This window comes from Conger conger, chromosome 4 (assembly GCF_963514075.1).
Source record: "Conger conger chromosome 4, fConCon1.1, whole genome shotgun sequence".
In the NCBI taxonomy this organism is placed as follows: Eukaryota; Metazoa; Chordata; class Actinopteri; order Anguilliformes; family Congridae; genus Conger; species Conger conger.
This window is the reverse complement of record NC_083763.1, coordinates 30,155,659-30,180,050: the sequence shown is the minus strand read 5'-3', so window position 1 is coordinate 30,180,050 and position 24,392 is coordinate 30,155,659. Positions and strand designations below refer to the sequence as shown.

General features: G+C 42.5%; 1 protein-coding gene and 1 non-coding gene across 5 annotated transcripts in view; one reads left to right on the top strand and one right to left on the bottom strand.

Moving 5' to 3' along the window:
• The window catches only part of prkag2a (protein kinase, AMP-activated, gamma 2 non-catalytic subunit a), a 122,648-nt gene that overhangs the window by 83,430 nt on the left and 14,826 nt on the right, over positions 1-24,392 (top strand). For 3 of the 4 annotated variants that reach the window (XM_061238127.1, XM_061238128.1, XM_061238129.1), the window contains exons 5-7: positions 6,020-6,071; positions 12,552-12,661; positions 17,232-17,313. In XM_061238127.1, coding sequence (XP_061094111.1) covers positions 6,020-6,071; positions 12,552-12,661; positions 17,232-17,313 — 244 coding nt within the window. Of the gene's footprint in view, positions 1-5,189; positions 5,209-6,019; positions 6,072-12,551; positions 12,662-17,231; positions 17,314-24,392 lie in introns of those variants that run through there. The other variant, XM_061238130.1, reaches the window with a different exon arrangement.
• Positions 23,411-23,483, bottom strand: trnat-ugu (transfer RNA threonine (anticodon UGU)). Its single transcript has one exon. It is a non-coding gene; the product is annotated as a tRNA-Thr (tRNA).

Genomic DNA, 24,392 nt, shown 5'->3' with positions numbered 1-24,392 from the left:
GGTTCGATCCCCCACCCTGGGTGTGTCAAAGTATCTCTGAGCAAGACACCTAACTCCCAATAACTAGCTCCCAATGAGCTGGTTGGTGCCTTGCATGGCGACACCATTGGCGTATGAGCGTGTGTGTGTGAGTGGGTGAATAAGAGGCATTCATTGTTAAGCACTTTGGATAAAAGCTATATAAATGCAATTCATTTACGCACACAATTACAGATATGCACACTCACGTGCATGCTACGAACACACTTACACAGACCACAATAAATACAATAAATGTCTGTACATACCCAAGAATAATCAATAGCCTGTTCAGTGAATAGATTGAATGTGGAGAGTGGGGTACAAAGTGCCTGCATCCACAGCTTGGACCTCTCAGAGTCTGGTGGCAGGAGATGAAGCTGAAGACAGCCTTCAGGGCAGTGGTGCAGTGGTCTGTCTGCCTGCCTGTCAAGTGTCAGATATGCTTTATCTGCTTTATGCTTATTTTTCACCTCCTTCTTCCTTTCCTTGTGACCTTCCCTTGCTTCTTGCTCCATCCAAGAAAGGAAGCGAGAAAAGGATGTGAAGAATATTATAATTTTTTTATTAGGAAAATGGAATGTCCTTACTTCTTCAAATGTCAGTTTGAAGCCAGATCAGTTACGGTCATGGCAGATGTTTGGCTGATGGGGAGAGGTGGTCTATCATTTATGTATCACACATTCTGAAAAAATACTTCCCCAAAGGATGCACTCATGTTTCGTTGCTCACAAAATCACTATGAGCCTCCTAGCTCCTGAATCCTAGCTCCTTGAAGGAACATTTAATTAATTAGAATTTCCTTAAATTTTCAAACCGCAATCAAGGATAGGATAAAATAAGCGATTGAAATGAGCCCTCTGTCTTTGAGCTTCTGTGATCCCTGAAGACTTATCCAAGAGGGAGTGGGGGCAACATACTTAGTTAAATGTAGATAGTCTACCATAATGTTATGTTCCTGCTCATTGGTAACTGAGTTGCCATTTTGAGCTGGGGTAGATGGACACCCAGTTGAGTTTGTATTTGGTGTGGCAGGTGATGTGAAAAAGTGATCAGCGGGGCTTTGAGAGCATGCAGTTTTCATTATCACTCGTAGAGTTGAGGAGGAGGAGGACTATCTGCATCAAGCTCAGCCTGTGGGGACTGCACACATCACAGCTACTTAATTTGTGCTTAAAACCTGATGTATCCCTGCCCCAAATGATTTCATTGATTATGATGAGAGAGCAATGTTTCTCCAAGGGCTTGTTGCCATGCAACAAATTTCATGACCATGTTTTGTAGATGACTTGATTCGGTCATTAAAATGCAAAGTGAAACCCTTTCTACTTGTAATATGTAAATGATGCACTTGCCACTTTTATGTAGGGAAGCTAAGTTGGAAATGCCTAACTATTGCTCCTTCTCTGGATCAGAAAAACAAATACCCTTTTTTCTAATGTTCAGGTACAAAAGCTCATGTCATGTTACTGTAGGAAATTACTGAGCAGGTAAAGATCTAATAGTATTCTCATCAATACAGCCCCCTGAGGAAGCATGGTTTACATACGTGTGTTTTCGGATATTAGGAAATCATAGTTGTTTCCAAAAAAGCAAGTAAACATCCAATACAAATTCTCATCAGTACAGCCCATGAGGAGGCATGGTTAACTTACTGTATGTGTATTATGGATTTGAATATTAATAAGCGCAGGATACCTGCTGAATAGGTCACGGTAATCTAATAGTTATCTATTATAATGTAATGCTTATAATTGGGTCAAAAAACTGAAAGGAAATACTAAGAAGGGCGGCACGGATGGTGCAGTGGGTAGCACTGCTGCCTCACAGCAAGGAGGTCCTGGGTTCGAATCCCCGTCGGCCGGGGCCTCTCTGTGTGGAGTTTGCATGTTCTCCCATAGGTATGAGTGTGTGAGTGAATGGTGTGTGTGCCCTGCAATGGACTGGCGACCTGTCCAGGGTGTATTCCTGCCTTTCGCCCAATGTATGCTGGGATAGGCTCCAGTCCCCCTGCAACCCTGATCAGGATAAGCGGGTTAGGATAATGAATGAATGAATGAATGAATGAATGAATGAATGAATGAATGAATACTTCACACTTTTGAGGATTTTAACCACAATTTGATTCCTGTTTCCTGGACCTTTAAGTTTTTCACTGTAATGGGGGAGATAGAATAGAATAGAATAGCTTTATTGTCATTGCACAGTACAGAGCAACGAAATTACAGTTGACAGTTTCATCCCGTCCAAGAAACATACAGAGGCCATTTCGTGGCCAACATGGGGAGATGAAAAACTTTCTGTATGTCCTCTGTTGCCTTCACATTTTCTGTTAAAATCTTTTTCCAGCTAGATGCTTTGGTGGTAAGGCTTTGCATAATGGAGCCATTAGATGAGTTGCAGACTTAAATCAGCTCATGTTAAGTGGGGTTTTAACGAAGGAAGCTTTTCACCTCCCAAGAAGTGTGGGAATGTCTCAGATGTGTTTATGGAAGTATGCAACACTCAAATAAACATTAGAATTATAGGTGATTATCCATTTTGTGTACTCGCATAAACATTAGAATTATGGGTGATTATGCATTGTGTGTACTCACAACATGATCTATAATGATACATCTCTCACTGTGGGAAAGGGAAGCAGGGCCTGATCCCAGCCCACCACATATTCTGATGTAAGACCAAATGGTACAGCTTCCAATTCTGGAATGCAGATTTCAGGCCATTCTTCCATTTTTCCTTGTTCTGAGGTCTCTAAGGCTTTTGTTAAATATCCAAAACACTTACCCCTTCACGTCCCTAACTAACCCCTTCACCACGCAAAACAGGAACTACCAAACTCTGGTGAAGTGTGCATGGCCTAGAACAGGGGTGTCAAACTCCAGTCCTGGAGGGCTGCATTGTCTGCTGGTATTTGTGGTTTCCTTTCAATCAGCAGCCAATTAAGGCCTTAAGAACAAGGTGCGGCCCTCCAGGACTGGAGTTTGACACCCCTGGTTTAGAATATTGCACAATCTGAATCAAAATCACCATTGATTTCCAATACTGCCTCCTTCTGGCCAGTTGGCCAGCACATGCAGTTTGTGCACGACTAGCTGCACATGACTGCACAGCTCAGCTGCTGGACTACAGAGTGAAAAGACTGGCTTGCAGCACAGTCTTTGGAGGAGATGTGCTCCTGTCCTGTAATTAATTATTGTGGGGGCACTTTGCCTTGGATTTGGAGTGGCCTTCATTTATGATTGGACATACTGAAGTGGGCAAATGTAAAAGGGGAAAAGCTAGTTTATTTATAAAAATATTTATTTCAGTAACTGTCCTAAGATGCCTCTGAATATTCACCTAAACAATGCCACATTGTGAATATTTCCAAGGTGCTTAGTTATTGCTTGTCATATTGTGATATTTTATTTCAAATTTGCCTTCAGAGCACATCATAAAATGACTGTAGTAATACATAGCTAATAATATCAGTAAGCAATAATACAAGTAAGATGACAATAATGATAAGGATTAATCCAGCTAGGAAGATGTTGAGTGTTACAGATTTTCATGATAATAGAAGTACAGAATCAGTCCTCAGGCATGATAACATCAAATACAAATTCATCACAGACACAAAATGGAAGGTTTCCATTCACTGAAGGCTTTGGAGTTTATTCAGATGATCAGAGGCAATACAATACCATACCATACCATAGGTCATTGTGTCTCCTGTGGGGGGTGGGGGGCTGCAATATCTTTGTGGGAAATGCAAGCAAAAAAGTTGAGAACCACTGCTGTGGACCTTGAAGCAAAGCCAATACCCGAAGAAGCTAATGTGGAGATATAAGGTGTTGATATACAGTATGAGTAATTTGAGAAATGGACATTGTAATTTTGTCAGGTGTGCAAATGTGCTGCAGGTTCCTGAATGCTTTGTAAGGATAAAAAACACTACTCAAAAAGAGCCATAGAGTACTTCACCATTTAAGAAAGAAAGCAGGTACACACAAAAGCTAGTAATAATTACATTGCATTAATCCTGAATACATTACAAGGGCCTTGATAAAAATTAAATGGCTGGATTACAAGAAAATAGGCTGAAAATCTAATCAACATTTATTTTTACAATGAAATTCCTAGTGGGCTGAATGATGCATCAAAGTGAAACCAAGGAAAGCCCCCCCAGACTGCCCCCCAGAAAAAATATAGGGAATATCTAGTAATGGGAGGAAAATGCAACACCACAAGTAGCCTAACAATTATGAGTAGAAAAAAAATCTGAACAGAAAGGAATTTAGCATGCCTAACTGGGCGGTTTCTAACCAGTGTTTACACCACTCCTCTTGACTCGTCGTGGTGGAATTTTTCATTGCTGCATTTTTCCAAAACCAGAGGTTTCTTCATGGGAAAGATTCAAGCTCACTAAACTGTGACTAAATCTGGTGGGTGGTGCTCAACCGGACATGAATAAGCAGTACGGTGGAGCACCTAATTCACAGAGAAATGGGCGCAATCATGCGCATGTGTGTTGGTACATTAGCCGAGTTATAGTTTAAACAACAACCCTGAAAATAGTTTTACACTGTAAGGTGAGCAGACTACACACATTGCAGCTCTCTGTCCGTTCATTCAGCTAACCTGTCGACACTTGGTCTAATGTGTCTTGCACACTGTCAATCATCACCTTAGCTCATGAATGATGCCATTTCACCAGCCAGCAATTTGTTCATAGGTTTTGACCGCAGAATTACAGAATTTGACCTTCACTCGCCCACTGCTCCACACCTCTCTGTGAGGTTAAACAAGGGTTAATTTGAAGGTAATCCGATCAGCCTGTTCCAAATTCAATTCTGAAACAAATGCCCTGAAGTGCATCTGCTCCAGGATGTTTGAGACTGAACTACTGAATCACAGTTTTTACAGTTGACTGAATAAAGTAATTTCATACAGTGATGCAATGAAGGAACTGAGTGCATGTTTGTGAAATCCTACAAGCGACAAAACACGTTTAGACGAAAGGTTTTGGAATCCTGATTGATGACACGTATGCACAGGTGGGTGTGTAAGTGTGCTTGTGGGCAAAGATAGAAAAGGTGTAAACCAGTGGAGGTAGAATGTTCTTCAACCACGACCTCAGAGGTCAGAAAACCCTTGGCTTTTCGCTGCTAGGCAACAGATATCTACAGGGTACACATTCCTAATAAGGTAAAGAACTTCCCGATTGTGTTATAATACAGGGGGTACTTGCTCTTGGTGCCTAAAGAACAAAACTTTACACATTGCTGAGCTATGCATTTTCCTCCGTATGTAAACAGGCATATATTCTCGATATGGCAAAATGCAAATATTATGATGGTAATAAACAGCTGCCCATTGGACCGTTGGGTTTAAATTATTAAAAGTGCTTGGATTTTTCTACTCGCAGTGGGGTTGGCATCGCCCTCTGGTGCTGGATTGGGTGGTTGAGCTCAAATGAGAGCATTGTTCATTACGACTGCAGCAAACTGGAATGTTCCACTGGCACCTGAGCGGGGGGTTATTCCTTCTATTAATGTTTTACACGAGGAATTACAAGCAGTGCGTCCCTGGGAACGTTTACTCTCATCAAATCGCTGCATGAAGAATATTCTAAATGAATATTATCTAAAAACTGACTTTATTCCAGTAAACACGCGGGTCTGCTTGGCTCTGCTAACTGCACTGAAGGGGGATTTCTGGGTTGCGGGGCTGTCAAATCGTCCCTACCCAATACAAGTTTCCACGCCATATAGAGCATGACTGTCTGAATTGTTGCAACTCTATTGACAGCGAAACAGATATACTCGGTTACAGAGTAACAGTCTTTACCACCCATCGCTTAACTTTGTCCAGCGGCCTCTGGGGCGGCCAACTTCAATCGGCGGCAAATATAATTGGTCTCTTTTTTTTTTACCGGTTGTCTGTGGCGGGAGAGAGCGTGGGGAGCTGGACATTGCAAGCCGGCTGTTGACTTTGTCCGCCTGCTTCTCGCCCACAGGTCCACGGTTTAGCTGAAGGTATGCTGGAGAAGCTTGAGCTAGACGACGAAGGTAAGCACTTCCTCATAAAGATGTTATTCTCATGGAACACGCAGTTATGGCAACAGAATTAAACGACTCCCAAACATGATTGATTGTTCCTAAATATGCCTATAAAGTGCGGTATAACATTAGCCTACATTTGTTGCTTTGGGAAATTGATTACTCGGTTGTTGTGTGTTTTGAAAGCATTTATTAGCAACAAATGCTGGACTCAGTCAACCACCTAGGCTACTAAGGATGTAGGCTAATGCAGCAGCTAATGCAAGTAGTTGTACCGGAGGTAAGACTGCAGGACGCAAATTTTGTTACCATAGGCTAAAGAGTATCCGTAGTGAATGTTGCAGTTGTAGGTAATAGAATTGTCATGAGTCAATGTTGGCGTAACTGCTCAAATTCATTTATACAAACTCCTGCAATTTGCACAGCATGATTTTCAGAAGTACCCCGCTGGATGTATAATCTATGAACAGTTATTGTGGCAGTTATATTGAGGGTCTAAATGCATTCTGTATAGCCCAGTAAAGCTACTTGCCGTTTTGATTGACCTGCAGTTATTTAAAAGGTACAAATAACCTAATCGTTTAGCTCATCTTAATCAATTTCAAACGTAACGTTATTTCCCTGCTTTTAAGCGTATTAGGCTATAGCGTAGTACTGCCTCAGAACAGCACCAGTCCTGCCGTTCTTCTCCCGTAATAATTTTGGGAATCGATCCCATCTTGATCTACGTGGGTGGACTAATGCTCGAAAATGAGGAGTGTGATGCAGGGATTCCTCGGATCCGCGGGGAATCGGTTGTCGTCATCTCTGAGTAGACCTGTTGGCTTCAGGTACGGCGCGATATGACGCGTTTGCTGCCGTCGCTTTTCGTCTACTGATGATCGGATTCCTCCCTGGAAGTCTCTCCCATTTGCAACCACTGTCGTCTACAGGACGAATTATCATTATAGTCGTACTGCTTTGTACAGTGTACAGTCCTGGGAATGAAACGGACCCTATTACTATTATTAATGAAGGATCTGATTTTAATGCTGGGGCATAAATGTAAATAACAATGTGTTAATTAATTAATTAATTAATTAATTAATTAATGTATTTAGTAGCATCGCTATTGTCGTCTTTCAGTGTCTTGTCTGCTTTGTCATTTCATTCGATTTTTGTCTGTGATACTGGCTTTGACCTGACAGTCACAGCAATTTGCTGCGTAGATCCAGCCAGGTTCACTAATATTTCTTGTCAGAAGAATGGCTTTGGCGATGGCTGCAGCCGAGTTCTTTGGAAAGTATCAACTGAGGGTCACTATTTTGCTCAGTGTTTTCCTCCACTAGTTTCTCATGTCTAGCACAATTGAGTGCTTGACATGAGAAACTAGCAGTATAAAATACAATTTCACTATAACTGCTGCAAGAACACTTACACAAAATAGGAGTAAAATATTTCCAGAAAATGATACTGTAGAAAGAAGCCTATATTTAAATGAGTCTCATATCTGTTCTTAAATATACAAGTTATCAGAGTTATCAATACACACACACACACATACACAGTGAGCACTTTATTAGGTATTTATTACATGTATTGTTTAGAGTTATTGGTCTTCTGCTGCTGTAGCCTATCCACTTAAGAGATTTGAGGTGTTGTATGTTCAGAGATGTCCTTCTGCATACCACTGTTGTTATTTGCATAACTGTCACCTTCCTGTCAGCTTTGACCAGTCTGGCCCTTCTCTGACCTCTCTCATTAACAAGGCGTTTTTTATGTAGAACTGCTGCTCACTGGATGTCTTTTGTTTTTCGCACCATTCTCTGCAAGCTCTCGAGGCTGTTGTGTGTGAAAAACCCAGCTGATCAAGCAATTTGTGAGATATTTAAACCACCCTGTCTGGCACCAACAATCATTCCATGGTCAAAGTAATTTAGGCCACATTTATTCCCTATTCTGACATTTGGTCTAAAAAACTGCTGAACTTCTTGACCGTGCATGCTTTTATGCATTTTGTTGCAGCAACATGATTGGCTGATAAAATATTTACATTAAAAAGCTGTTGTACAGTTCTACCTTATAAAGAGCTCAGAGAATGTGTTTGTCTTTGTGTGTGTATATGTATGTATATATATATATATATATATATATAACAGAGGCGCAATAGTTAGATAATATCCGAACGATACTTGTGTACCAAGTACACAAATCGCCTGTCTCCTTGTTTCGCCATTCTGACACCAATATACAGAAATCTTTTGGTAAGACAAACCCACTATTCAAATTAATCCTGAATATAAAATTAAAATGTATTTGGTAGTTTTTCTATACGCAGACGTTGGTGCTGATGCCGGTCTGGAATGGAGTGGAATCCATTCCAGTGTTTCCTGTGGTGCAGTTTGCGAACAGCATTTTTCCATAGTCTTGAGATGTTTTTGTGTTTGGATGGGTGATTGCCTTTTAGGGAGTTCTCTGCTTGCTTCCGGCATACTGCCTGGCATTCCTTCAGCGTGCTTGTGGTTAACTGTCGGGTGTCATTCACTCTGGCCTGCTCCTCACGCTTTTCCTCCTCTGGTGTCTGTACAGGACAACAAAAGAAAAATGTAATTGAATATTTGTAAACCTGCTGTGCTGGAGGTGGCGGCTTATAATTTAGTATAATTGACTAGCTTAGAACATGTTGTGTCTGATGCACACAGCTTACAATATTGTGTAATTGTTGCAGGAACCACAACAATTATGGTTGGGCTGGGCTCTTGACTGAATAACTCAATATATATTGAAGATTTTGTAGTTTATCTAGTTTGAGTTTGATTGGTAATCTGTGCTAACTTGTACTGTGCAGGTGGGCATTTGGGATACAGTTCAGGCACTCATAGTGGTGCGTACTGCCCGGGTAGTTGTGTTCATGTTTTTACAGCTTCGGGGAGTCCGTGCTCAAGGCATTGAAGTCAGGAAGTGTAGTCAGAAATGGCCGGACCTTTTTTGTATCTGTTTAAAAAAAGAAATGTAATTATGGCTCCTGCCACATCCTGCCATTGGTTAATGTAAATAATTGCGTCTTTCTAGCTTCAAAGTGCCTTTCTACAGTTGATTCACAGAACTGTTAATATGGTGCTTATGGTGGGATATTCACATTCACCCGTTTTGAATATTCTCACTTCGCACCATATCATACACATTTTGTACTTTGACTCTCAAAGATGCTACGGAATGTTTGCAGCTTAATTTGAAACTACCCCGTTGAATTAAAATTACTTCTTACTTTCATTGTGTGTATAGTTTTGTGTTAAATTATTTTTAATTAAGATAATAAAACCGTTCACTGAGCTTTCTTGTCCCTGCACACAATCGTCAAGGACAATTTTCAGAGGCAGTGGGGTGAAAACAAAAGCCAGTGTTCATTTACACCTTCACAGATTACCCAGTGAGGTGTGACCTGGGCAATTAAACCAAAAGTTTGGCCTTGGTACTTACTGTACAATGTATAAGAAACTTTATACTGACTCTGTGTCATTCAAGTATTGTACTTGGACCACAATCACATGCCTAGGTTTCTTCAGTGACTAGTTTGTCATAGTTTGGTGGGTAGGTTCTCAGTGGTGTTTCACTCCTGCTAGCACAATGCTCAGGCCTTCTTTACACAATACAAAAGAAAGTTCCAAAGTTTGCTCAAGCTAAATTCTAATTCTAATATTACATTTCTCTTTACATTGTGTTAGATGTTGTGTGAAGATGTTTACATTGGCAGCACTGGGTCATCAGTCCTGGGTGTCAACTACATAATTGCTGGATTCAAGTACTTGTCTATGCTTTACTGAGCTTGTCTAGTGTATTGGAACCTATGAAATCATCTCAATTTTAAACCCCATCTTCTGGTCTTCTTGGTTGGCTCAGTTGGCCTGGCCTGGCCACCAGGCAAGATCAATCGAGCACAGAAAAGTATTTAAATCTAAAACAATTATGTATTTGACCCAGGTCTGCCATGCATGCATAGGCAGGAAGACCACAATCTATGAGGGTTGTGTGACAGTAATAGCAATGCTTTTAATTTGTTTTACTAGATTACCACGCATGCCAGTTATCCCTAGGTAATCCTAACGTAATCCCAAACTCTCCCCAAAGTCTATGCTTTCCATGATGTGCGGATAAGAGTAACGGATCTTCACATTGCCTGATATAGCCTGTTCCTTGGCATGGAAATGAGTATTGTGCATTTGTAATATGTTTAGGATGTCCTTTGTTACTTTGGCTGTGTTCAGACCAGACCTGGGCCATATGATTTGTTTTGGATTCAAATACTTTTTTTTGTTTTGTTTGTTTGGCTTATCTGTATTGATATTGGAACCTATGCAATGCCCTCAAAAGGTGCAAATCATGCACCTCTGGCCCTCTTGGTTGGCTCAGTTACTCCAGACAAGAACAATTGGGTGCAGAAACAATTGAATACAAAACCATGACGTATTTGACCCAGGTCTGGTTCAGACCATACAGAACTTGTGAGTGCAGGAGGCCTTTGTCAGCTGTAGCACATGTGGTGCCCAAAATGAAATTAAAACCTTAATGCCACCCTCTTATTAAAAATGACATAGATTTAGCATTATTTTTGAATACAAAAAATATTACATTTGTAATATTGAAATCAAACAGACACTTTGAAGTCAATCTCCTGTAGTTTTGAGTGTGCAGCGAATGAGCAGTGTTGGAGGAACCTTTCCTGGTTCAAATGCAAGAACAGACTGATGGAGACAGTATATTGGTAGGCTTCGGGACCAATGTGGCGCTAATGGCTAAGAAGGGCGAGCTTCGTGCTGAAGACGTTGCGCCAACGTGCAGCAGTCAGGCAAGTTATCCAGGAAAACCCTTCCGCCCTCCGCTAAATGACGTCTTCGCTAGCGACCGGCCGAAGCAATGTCGTTCTATAACGGCAACAAGAGGGATTTGTGTTGGACCGCTGCGGCGAAATGTAGGTTTAGCCTTTGACGCACGGCTCCGGGGAGAGCACTGAGAAGGGCTGGCAGAGGCGTCCGAAGCATCTCCCGTCCGTCACCCGAGCGGACGGCACGCTCCGTGCGATGACGCCAGGACTACCTCACTTCAAACAGCCTACAGGGGAGAGGCCGGAGGAAGCGGCGGACTGATGGCCCCCACCGTGCCCTCATCCCGCGGGAAACAAACGGGCCCTCTGTTGTCTCAGAGTCTCAACCAGGAGCCGCTTGGCCCGTGGAATACTACTGTAACAATTACTATAGCAACCGGGGCAGTCAGCAGAGAGGGGAGAAAATAGCTGTGGACTGAATTCACTGACCCCCCCTCACCCCAAACCCCCTGCAGTTTACTTTCTGTCCTTTTCTTTACAGCTTAATGGAGGCATTGACTTGACTGTAGCTCTTAATTCATACATTTTGTCTTGTTCTATTTTGTTGTATCCCATGGGGCTTCCATTTTGTTTATATCTATTCAGGGAAAATTCCATCTGCTGACCATCATTAAAGGAAAAAGAAGTATTTTCAAATTACTAATACGACAAGCTCCTTAACTGATCCATTTTGCCGTTCCTCATTAATAAGCAAAGCACATGCTACTGGAGTGTGAAAGGTTTTTATTTAAAGTTGTGCTTTTGCACTGATACTTGCAGATTTGAAGTCCCATTTTCAGAGCGTTGATTGACTGTACTTGTACTCGATGACATATTTGTTTTGGTGTTTGTTCAGCGGTTTACAATAAAGCTTTGTTTTTGAAGACTGTACAGCACAGAAAAGTAGCAAATTACGAATCTTTGGTTTGCATGCTCTAATGTGATCCTTGTGATTACAGTGCCTGTTGTTGCGTCAGTAATCAAAGATGTTGGAGAGGTACTTGTCTCAGCTTTCTTTGGGATGGCTTTTTGCTTTTCTTCCAAACAGAAAATCCATCTGTTTTGATTTACTCCATTCAGCAGTATGTTGGACCGCAGTCTCATGGCAGTAGATTAATAGACATTTACAGAAATGGCTTAGTTCAAGTGCATTAGCGAATTCTTTGTGTATGTAATCAAATCTTGGAGAATCTGTTAATGGTTGCCTCTGCTGTTAGACTCCATTAAAAGGAAGGGTAACCATTTAGTCTTCGATATGTGGATCTCAGGGCATTATGGGGAAGAGATTCAAATCCATCCGTTGCATTCATAGAATTTATTCCTGAATCTTTTTCTGCCCCCTAGCTATTTTTTTTATTCTAGCTGCAGTGAATTTTGTGCTTTTGTTTTAGAGATTTAATATTTGTTTTATTTCAATGGTCTTTAAATGTAATTGTGGTTTCATTGAACTTCGGCCAAAGTGTATGTTCCTGCATATTTACCAGAATTTCACCTTGTGAAACTGCTGTTTTCCCCAAGGAACAGCACCATATAGAATTAAGTTAAAGTAAAAAGTAAAATGTACTGCATTGTCGTACAACAACGATGAACATATTCTCCTTGGTTACAGAGGTTTGCTGATTTCTGTTTTTGTTTGTTTCTCTCTGCAGCTGCTGAAGAATCAGAGAGTGACATTTACATGCGCTTTATGAAGTCTCACAAGTGCTACGACATCGTTCCAACCAGTTCCAAACTTGTGGTCTTCGACACAACATTGCAAGTAGGTACCGTGCTGTTTTAATGCACCTGGGTAGAATGAGGATTCCTTTTGAAATGAAAACCGAAAGATGTTCAATCTTGAAAAAGTGCCATAATTATTATTATTATTGTTTCATTGTATCAACTTAATCTGTTTTCATTAGCATTGACCAATGGTGTCACTGTGTTTCTGCAATTACAGTGCTCTGTGCAAATCTCTTATTCTTAACTACCTTGGGCAATTTCAAAAATAATAACTGAACATTTAATTTAATTGAGTGAAAAATATGAGTCAAAAGGCCAAAGGTCATTTTGACAGTAGGTAGTAAGGAGCTCCAATTAAGTGGCTCTACATTTAAAGCAAAAGAGTGTTCTCTGTAATCCTCCAGGTCTCCTGGGGTAGCCCTACACACGAACAATCAAGCACACACAGAAACACAAACGCACAATGCCTGCCCCAACAACACCGGCTTCAATGAATGCAACCAACACTGTATGTTTGGATTTTTATTTATACTGAGCACATTGAAGGGAAACAAATATATAATTTCAATTTGGATAAGTGTTATTGACAAGTCCTCACACCATTAGTGCTGTAAGCAGTAAGCATGCAGCTGTATTTAATAGCACAAAGGCAGTTTGACTATCGACACCCAAACCATGTAATGCAAATAAGGCAGATGGTAACACATTACCTCGCTGAAATCACGCCCTTTGTCGCAGATCTGAAACGGTTAGTGCTATTGCTGGCGTGACAGCACTAATTTATTCACTGGCATTCACACTTGGCTGGAAGCTCAGACGCCTATCATCTGCTGAGTGGAGCAGTGCACGGCTGAATGTTCTGTTCAGTCTGTTAAATATCTATCCATTTTAGTTGCATGTTTAAATGAAACCCTAAATGGTCTTATGTTATTGACGTATCCCTTGCAGTAGCTGGCTAATTCATGTTTGCTTTACGGTGTTGTAGATTATCTATATGGTTGTTCGCCATGCACATTTCTCAGCTACCATTATGATTTTAAGCTTCCTTAAGGCACAATAGGTAAGATTTTAGTGTTCAAACATTGTTACAAGACCATTGTAAATCCCTTCCTATCATTGAAAAAGGCTCACTGACATGTTGACTCACTCTACCTGTGTTTATATTCTTTAAATTCGATTTTCAAAATATACAGTTAACGGCCCGACATTGTGTTGCTGAACAATAATTCAAGCTCATTGGTTCTAATTGCCACAGCCAATGGCTTTTCAACGTCAGTTCATTTACAGAGAAGGGGGAGGTATAAACAGTGTAGTGGCTTAAAGGTGTTTGTTGCTGCTATTCCTCTCTTGACTGTTAGAAGTCCAAAATTACCTCTAACTCATATTTGTACAGTGGGGTGAAAGGTTAATTTACTTCTAAAACCTCTCAGAAAAACTTTTTTTTTTGCGCTGCGTCAGTTTCGAACGTATGCTGTTTTTAGCATCGATATCATTAAATATTTTATGGGTCTGAGATAAAGAGCATTCCTGCTGGCTTTTATCTCCCGCTATTGCTCTCTTCCCCTCATTTTGAAAGTTTATTTTCGCTACTGTCGCCATGACTAGGTGGAGACAGAATTTTATTTAATTTAGATTTTTTAATCTTTGCTTTCCGTTGTTATGTTGCTCAGTCTGAGACATGCTAGTTTAGATTGGGAGCGCGATACTGAGAGGGAGAGTGTGTGACCCCTTGTCTTCTCATATTCTGGCTTGACATCCTCATCACCCAGAGCCTCATGGGATGTGAGTAGTTCTACTCTTGCCAATATCTTTATATTGTGCTCTTAATACTAATACATTACATTACATTACATTAATGGCATTTGGCAGACGCTCTTATCCAGAGCGACGTACAACAAAGTACATACCCATAACCAGGGATAAGTGCGCTGAAAGACCCTAGAGGGAAGTACAATTTCAACTGCTACCTGTACAACAAAGATAAGGACCAGGGCCTTATTATTATTTTATTATTTTATTTTTTTAACAAACAAATTAACAAACAAACAACAAAGCAAAAGTGACCAAACTTAACTAGCCAAACACTGCTTACCTAGTCAACTAAAAATACCGATACACAAAAAAGTAAATCACAGAAAGACAACAATTAAGATTCACACGGAGGTAGGGAGGGACGGGGAGAGGTGCTGCTTTAAGAGGTGCGTCTTCAGTTTGCGCTTGAAGATGGGAAGAGATTCTACAGTTCTGACCTCAACGGGGAGTTCATTCCACCACCGTGGAGCCAGAACAGACAGTAGTCGTGAGCGTGAGGTGGAAGTTCGGAGAGGGGGAGGTGCCAAGTGGCCTGTGGAGGCTGAACGAAGAGGTCTGGCAGGGGTGTAGGGTCTGATGATTACACATCTTAATATACAACATCTGGTTTCTTATTTATTTCTGTAATCATGCCTGATGTGGTGAACTCACATGATCACAGAGAGCCTGCTTAGTGTCGGCTGATCAGCTGTCATATCAACACCCAGTAACCTGCTGGGGAAAAAAAACTGCTCAAGCTAGGTTTTGAAACAGCTGGTAGCAGGTTGACCAGTTAGACCAGCTCCATACTCAACATGGTTTGACCAGCTCAAGCTATGTTTTCAAACAGCTGGTAGCTGGTATTTCAAGCTGGTCATAGCTGGATTTTACTCCAAGGTGGATGTGTGTGGTGATGTTTCTTTTCTCAGAAATATTTAAGGCAGCCTCTGAAGCTTGAAGGTGAACTCAAAATATTGTTGTTGTGTTCAAAAAAAGCACCAGAGGGTCACAGATTTGAACCTACAGCTTTCTGCTTTCAGGTCATGGGCCTGTCTCCACATGTATCGCACAACAGCACTGCTCCGACTGGTCAAGCACTGTGCAAATATGTGTGGGGATCTGTATTGATTTGGAAGTGGTATACAAGCTTTGCCCATAGAGGCAGTCCCTAAAGCCACATAGAGCCTGTTCACTTGGATGCAGACCTGAGTCAAATATGTAATTGTTGATTCAAATACATTTCTATGATGTATTGTTCTTGACTGGCGCAAATGAGCCAACCAAGAGGACCAGCAGGTTTTGCATTTTATTTTTGAGAGTATCCCATAGGTTCCAATACACCAGGCAAGCTCGATAAATGTATGCATTTGACCCAGGTTTACCTGGCTGTGAGCAAGGAGCATCTGATCCAGCAGGCAAAAGCTGGGAGATGCAGAAACCAAGACTAGAGAGCCATCCCCCATGCGTGTATTCCTCCTGCATTGGTTTGGCTGGTTTCTTGAAGCCTGAGGGCTCCAGCTCTGTGGTGTCTATGTTTGCGCAGTTAGACTTATGTTGCCCTGGAGTGCAATGAAGCTGCACAATATGCCCTGAGAATGTGGGAATGGAGCGGTGTAGATAGATAAGCCAGCCCTCTTTGGTGTCTCTCACTCTCGCTCTCTTTTGCCCTCTTGCTGTCAAATTCAAATTTAAAATGCTTTATTGGCATGAAATACATTTGTAGATATTGCCAAAGCGTCCATACAGAATAGGAATATGAATATAAACAATATGAAATGTAAACTACATTGTGCTGTGTCTCCCCCCCCACACACATGTACCCATGCTTCACCTTGTGTTTGGAGATCAATGAAATTAACAGCAAAACAACTAACTGGAGCCATAGAAATAATTATACTTGAATAATTGTTTCTGCCTGTGTGGTTTAAAAACTTTCACCCCACTGTACAAATATGAGTTTCAAACTCATGAGTTTCAAAGTGCACTAATCTATAACCTTTGCATGGCGAGACACTTTTACCATCTGTTTACTGTCTAACTCCTTCTATGCGTGCAGTAATGGGGATAATGAGCTGTAAAGTCGGCTATACGGTCCCTTACTGCTCACTCTAATGGAAGAATCCGGAAGCACTAAACGTGAAGCCAAGAGCAAATTAATTTTATGACCGGGCCTTGTTCCCTGAGTGCGTTTTGTGGTCTTCGGTTGTCACCCTGCATCTGTTTGGCTCATGTTCCTCCTGGCAATTGGTCGGGCAGGTGATTCGCAAGACCGTCAACCGCAAGCGGTCGCATTCGAGCTTTAGTTCCAACAACGTTTTCCATCAGCACCGCCACGGGCGGTGCCGTCAGCATGTGATGCGCGTGCGATGCGCTGCGTCACATGTCAGATATCCGCTGCTCAAAGAGTCTATTGTATTTACTTCCACTCGTGGGGTGGATATTCTTTAACTGTGATTTTCGGGTACTGATTGAAGCCGGGAAGGTGGAGAGCAGTAGTCGGGATGTCTGTCTGGTCACGGGACATACATTGAGGCAGACACCCCTTTAGACGGAGACGGGAATGGCGTGAGATTGTGTGGCCGCCAAAACCCCCCTCCATTCGCGCACCAAGAGTGCATGAAAGAGCAAAATGGCACCCTCTGTCGGTTCCTGCAATGCCCCCCCCCTCCATGGTTTGATAATGGAAAGGCCAGACCCAGGTTTTAATGACAAATGACAGCTCGGCCTAGCACCAAGGTTGGGTGTGCGTACCACAAAACTCACGGCCTCTAGGGGGCGATGATGAGCACTGAGCTGTGGTCCCTCCTCTCCTGCAGGTTAAGAAGGCGTTCTTCGCTCTGGTGGCCAATGGAGTCCGAGCTGCTCCACTGTGGGAGACCAAGAAGCAGAGCTTTGTGGGTAAGTACTATCTCTCCCTCTCTTCATAAGGTATTCACTGACAGTCGTTAAAGAACAAGGCCTTTGTTCACAATGGAAATGCCAGTTGCGACAGCGCACAACACAACCGGCCTGTGTATCTCTCTAGATGAGGGAACTGCTGGTTTTTATTGTCTCTTAGTACTTGACTGTCATGAACCGTTGTAATTGATCAGTTGGTTAACGGTCCCCAAACTCGGTCCTGGGGGGCCCCTGTGTATGCTGGTTTTCCCTCCATCCATAACTGCTCAGAATTTTAACAAGCAGTTAATTTGGCTTAATTATGTGCTTCATGTTTAGAGGGGTAATGCAAGCCACATTATGTCAGCTGTAGCTATGCATGCCATGAGGAATAAAATTACAAGTTCAAGTTCATATTGTACTTATTGTGCTATATTGCAAACAACTGCATACAAAGAAGTAAAATGTTATATGATCAAATTAAAGCCTGAGTTGAATCAATATGCTCCTAATTGGTGAAAGTGTGGACACCTGCCTACTAAAACTAACCATCAGAAAGATGATGGGGGGAAAAAAATGAACATGGGAATGTTATACTTCATGGTATGTATAGCTATTTCTGACATGATACGGCTTACACAATCCCTCGAAACATGAAGCACCGAATTAGGCCAAATTAACTGCTCGTTATAATTCTGAGATTGCAATTACGGTTGGAACGAAAACCAGCATACACAGGGGGACCCCAGAACTGAGTTTGGGAACCACTGAGGTTAACTCATCTCAACTGCTTTCTTGGGTCTCTGTGGTTACCGAAATTTAACCTGAAGGTGATGGCCAGCAAATCATGTGTCCATCGAGGGTCCGGGTTAATGATGCTCATCGTGTGTGAATATACCATACATACCTTTCTTTCCATTCTGGCATTCCTTGGCACCCCACGGAGTGCTATCAGAGCTATTTCTTCAGAAGCCTTGGCCTAGGGCAAAACAACCAGCACTGATTTACTCTGTTGTCATGCGTGGCAAAGCAACCATAATCTGACATGATGTGTCTGTGTGCCAGAGGTGGGGGATATGTCGAGTGAGAGCAGGTGGTATCACTGCAAAAATCCCGTTTCAGTAAAGGATTTCAAAGAGCTGGTTATACGAATGCTTACTCAAAGATCTCTCATAATTGAGTTGCGGCATTCTCTTGTCGTATGTATTTTTTCCTACACAAGAGAGCACCCCATTGGCTGCAGCACCTGTCGTTTTAATGACTGACGAGTCCTATTTAATTACGGCTTCCTTTTTTTAGTTCTTAATTAAATGTGTTTCAGAATGCATTTGTAAAAGCACTCAAGCAGACTTATTTAATAGTGTCTTTTTTGACAACGGCAAGCAAAAAAAAAAAGAACGACATTGTGTTGGAAGCTCACAGTATAAAAGGAGCCGGCCTTACTCGTAAGACGGCCGTGAGATGCTGTAATTAAGATCCGCAGACCGTGGCCTTGGAGATCAGATTGGAGGTGATGAAGCAGCAAGAGCATCTCCGAAGCCTTCGCTCTCTGGGGTACGGCTCGACGCCCCTGACGCCATCGCATCTGTTAAACTGGCAGAGCCGAGGGCTCTCCAAAAATAGCTGGGGCGGGGTGGTGGGGGTTAGACTCATTAAAACCGTGGCGTCCTGACAAGAGCCTGGCCTAGAGTGAGTGAGTCAAGGTGAGTCAGCATGCTAGCCACACAGGAAGGGCAAGGCTGTAAAACAGAGTGTGCTCTACTTAAAGCGTGTTTGTGCCTGCTGGTGTGTGTGTGTGTGTGTGTGTGTGTGTGTGTGTGTGTGTGTGTGTGTGTGTGTGTGTGTGTGTGTGTGTGTGTGTGTGTGTGTGTGTGTGTGTGTGTGTGTGTGTGTGTGTGTGTGTGTGTGTGTGTGTGTGTGTGCGCGTGTGTCTATGTTGTGTGCGTGTGTGTCTGTGGTGTATGTGGGTCTGCGTGTCTGTGTGTGTGTGTCTGTGTGTGTCTGTGTGTGTCTGTGTGTGTCTGTGTGTGTCTGTGTGTGTCTGTGGGTGTCTGCGTGTGTGTCTGTGGGTGTCTGCGTGTGTGTCTGCGTGTGTGTATGTGTCTGCGTGTGTCTGTGTGTGTGTCTGCATGTGTGCGTGTATGTGTGTATCTGCGTGTATGTGTGTGTCTGTGTGATGTGCCTGCGTGTGTGTGTGTGTGTGTATGTTTGGAGTGTGTGTGTCTGCGTGTGTGTGTCTGTGTGGTGTATTTGTGTCTGCGTGCATGTGTGTGGGTCTGTCTGCGTGTATGTGTGTGTGTTTGTCTGTCTGCGTGTATGTGTTGGTCTGTGTTGTGTGTGTGTGTGTGTGGGTCTGTGTGTGTGTTTGAGAGAGGGAGAGGTTTTGGGAGGGGGGGGTTCAGGTGAGAGCAGAGCAAGAGGGAGAAAAATCTTGACGAGGAGAGCAGGCATGGGAGGGGGAGAGGACAAGATGGAGGAAGAGAAGGATACAGTGGAGGGAAGAAAGGAGAGGGAAACTGGGAGACAAGTGGAGAAAGGACGCAGTGGCTGGGGGAGGCTGGGCCCAGGTTGTGCATGTTTGGTGTGAGACATTTTGTGACATTGAGTCTGTACAACCCCAACCCCTAAGGCGGAAAGCCCAGGGGTCAGAAAGTAAACGTCCTGCCATGTATTTCTCCATACCAGCTGATTTAAGTAACTACTTCCACCTCCTGGCTGAAGAATTATGCTAACTAGCAAATTCAGGCAATTGGAACAAATTGACTTTTAGTTTCTAGACCTGAATTTTACACCTCTGATCACATCAAATCAGGTGAGGGTGAGTCTACACAAACCCAACGCTAACATGGCAGCCAGCAGCCTTTCACACTTCCTGCCTGAATCTCCAGTCTCAGGTTTGGCTGTGGTCACGGTCCTCTCTCAGTCGGTTTGTCTGCAGAGGCAGACAGAGCAGCTGCTGTCCTGAACATGCCCCACTCTCCGTTTGACCGGAGGCTAAAACTGTTCTGTCCTGACTGGTGACTCTGCTCTGCTATTATGAAGACTGATGATCTGCATAAGATCTAATGGATCAAAACATATTTTTTCCTGCTTTACTCTAACTTAATCTAACTACAGTACCTACCCTTCTACATTATCCCCATTCTGTATATTTTCAAATCTAAAAATGCTGCACGTATATATAAATATAAAAAAATCCCTAAATGTGCTACTGTAACCTATTCTATGCCAAGGTGTAAGAACTTCATTCATTAAAAGGACAAAGAAAAGTATGTATATGGTATGGTATGATAATAATAATAATAATAATTATTATTATTATTATTATTATTATTATGTGCATTTCATCCAAACACTTCAGTATGCCACACATATTGGAGTATGTCACTGTGTTGTATTTCATAATATCTTATTTTTAGCGTTTACCGTGCATCCTTGCATTGCCATCTAGGCCATCTGTGGAAGTAGCAGCCCTTATGTAACTGTGTGACCACCCACTGACATGCCGTCTCTGCCGGCTAACGTGTACGCCTGCCTGCGTGTCTGCGTGAGCGTCAGAGGACGGTGATGTCACCGATGATGAGAACTGACCTCAATCCATCCTTCTCGTGTCAAAACCCATTCACGCGTCTTTCTGTACTATATCATAGACTACCATCGCTGTTTAACTGCTTCGTGTGCAGTTTAATAATACATTTCATACAAATGAGTATAATTTAATACAAAACTATTCAATTTCAGGTTTTAAATCTACCCATATTATACACATAATATTCTCTTGCTCTATTCAGGAATACATACTGTAGATGCCGTATTTTGCGGGAACTAATATTGTGCTTTAATAATAGTGGAATTTAGAAAGAAATGTGAAACGATTGGGAAATATCTATTTTTGCTTTTTAAGCCAGCTACCTAAACTATGTCAGCAAAAGAAGTATGGAGGTTCTCCGGTAGCGTGAGGGGTAGATGGTAACGGTTGGTCAGTGAATATGGTAGGAGGTACTGAAATACGGCATGCTTTCCACACACAAACGAACAGATTGCTGCATTTTCCACCAGTCTTCTGAGTTCTTCGGGGATGCTCCACTCTGTATCCTGCCCTCTCGTACCCTTCAAGTGAGGGACAGATGTTTGCCCGTATCCCTTATCTCTGCCTGTAGGTGTCCTCGGTGTGCAGTGTTTCGCGTGTCCTAGATGCAGCGTCCGTCTGAAGCGCTCTCCCTCGCAGCAAGCCACGGGTGGCTGTCATGTGGGCGGGAGCATTCTCTAAATTATTTATGGCAGCGACCTCGCCGGGCGACAGCGTGGCATTGTGGGAAAAGGACCTGACTTGCCCCGGGAAAAAAGGCTGGAGTTGAATCCTTTGTTGGGCACAGCTGTTGTCCGGTCCGATAAACCAAAATAGCCTTTAGCGATTATTCAGCTGTAAGTGGATATGTTAAAGCGCTACAGCTATGTTTTAGCCAGATGGACGTTGTGGACCAATGAAGAAAAGGACATATAAGAGAAAGAGGTCCCCTAAAATAAGCCTTTGCCTATGGGGTTACTGAAGGACTTGGTGGGCCACATGCTAAGTAGATTATGTAATTGTTTTGGTTCAAATACTTGTGCTCAAATGATCATGCCTGTTGCAATTGAGCCAACCAAAAGGACCAGAAGGCATGGTTTGCACTTTTTGAGACTATTTCATGGGTTCCGACTTTCAATACACCAGACCAAGCTCAGTAAAATGTAGATAAGTATTTGAATCAAAAAGAATTAGGTCAGTGGTCCTCACTCCTGGTCCTGGAGAGCCACAGGGTGTGCTGGTTTTTGTCGTTACTCAGCACTTAATTGATCAATTAAAGCAGTTAACAGTTAACTCAGCACAGTTAACTCACCTCACCTGGTTTCTTGGGTCTGAATTTACTTGCTGATATTAAGGTGAAAACAAAAAAACAGCACACCCTGCGGCTCTCCAGGTCCAGGAGTGAGGACCACTCAATTAGAAAATTGACCCTGGTTAATTGATGACAAGACAGGCAGCATCTAGCATGTGAGTAAGAGACGCGATGACAGAGCCATTAGCATTAGCAGGTGCGTTTGACAGATGCAGTAGATGTTGGATGTGAAAAGATGTGCTGTGTAAGCACAGACAGCGCAGGCCACAGCTGGCAGAGCGGGATGCAGGTGGCGTTGCAAACGGGTCACGTCACGAGAGGGCAATTTTTGCTGAAGTGCCATTAACCTCTCCGGGCCAGGGCACCTGTTAAGCAACGAAAAATAATCGGTCTTTGTCTGGGTTTATTATTGTTGTGTCTAGGATTCGATTACAGAGCAGTAGACAAAACAATAGTAAGAACGGCAGATTAAATAAACAAATTACAAGTACCGTAGGTTACATTAAATTGCAGCCTCGTTCTCAAATGAGCCTCATTCACAAACCTTTTTTTTTTCACAGCTCCAACAGTAGGCTAAATATGATTTACATTGAAGTTCCCTAGAGAAGATGTGAAAATCAAAAAGGTTAATGAGATGACAGCAGCTGCTTAAACAAGACTCTCTTAAACAAGTTCAAGTTTCATATTTAATTCCTGAGAACTGGTGTAAAAGTGGTCTAAACTGTTCCCTCCATCGGCTCAAAAGCAGTTATGCAAAATATCTGTGGAGAAAGTGAACGGAATCAAAATTTTAAAATGGGCTTTTTGCCAGATGTTAGATTTGATGTTAAATTCATAGTGTAGTTCATAGTGTATTCAGATGTATTCTGAATAAAGAGTGAGAAAGGATTGAAGTGGATTTGTGTGCTGATTAAAGGGAGGCTTTGTGTTAATCCAGGGGACTTAAAGGAATCACTAGCTCCTGTTCGGTCTTCTCCTGGCTGGATCATTATCAAACGGTGCGACAGAGTGTGTTACCCTTTTCCACATGACCTTCATGATGGTACAGGCTGCATCTGACATAATGGACACTGGAGTTGAACCAAACATGAAACCATTTTACCAACGTCTCCTTCATCAAACTTCATGAACGACTAATATCGACAGCAATATTGTCTAGTCCATGTCCAGGGTCTGGACTGTGAGCATTTATGAGACAATATGCTGCCAATTTGTTCAAAAGTGTGCCAGTGACCTTCAGGCCCCAGCGAGGATCGAACTTGCGACCCCTGGTTTACAAGACCAGTGCTCTAACCTCTGAGCTATGGAGCCCTACCTGCTTATATGTTGTATTTCAAGGTTTAAAAAGAACACACCCAAGGAAAATTAAGTACTACCACATCACGAGTCAGGTGACTGGGAAGAAAAAATGAGTGTCATGTAGGGAGGCAACACCCATCAGAGGAGTGTCCTTTGTATGTATAGAGTGTTTATTTACATTAAGTACATGAGTAGGAACCAGGCAAACACTCTAGAACATGCGAGAAGGCTATCTGTTCTTTGATTAATCATTTTCTCTTAATGTGCAAAGCTGTTTTTTGGGGAGATTTTACATTAAATACCAGGCTCAGTGGAAGATTACTACAGAGGTGCCAAAGCCATCCTATAATCCACAAGTGCAGGTTTTTCTTTGTTTTTAGTCAGCAGCCAATTAAGGCCTTGACGATATTACCTTACATTACAGACATTTGGCAGACGCTCTTATCCAGCGTGACATACAACAAAGTGCATAACCGTAACCAGGAACAAGTGCGCTGAAAGTGCCCTAGAGTGCTTGGAATGACCAGGTGTGTGGACTCTTTAGCCAATGTGTGACTTAAATTAACTAGTGGTGCAGAAAACCATTGTGGTCCTCAAGGACTGGATTTTGATGCCTGTGCTCGAAAATGTCCACTGATTGTCAAAATCCCATTCCAGCATGCCCCAGTACAGTCCTGCTGTCGGTTCACGTGGGCAGCATGTCGCGTGACTGTGGACCAATGGAACGGCCCAATTGATGTAGATAGGAGCAATATTGCAATCCTGTGAAGAGCAGATTGAACAGCAGTAATGTAGTTACCTGGACATCTGTAGCAGAGGTGAAAAGTCCAGGGGTCAGAAGAAGTCCTGCCATGTATTTCTTCTACCCATGAACTGAACCAGGTGATTTCACTAATTATCTCTACCTCCAGGCTGAACAAC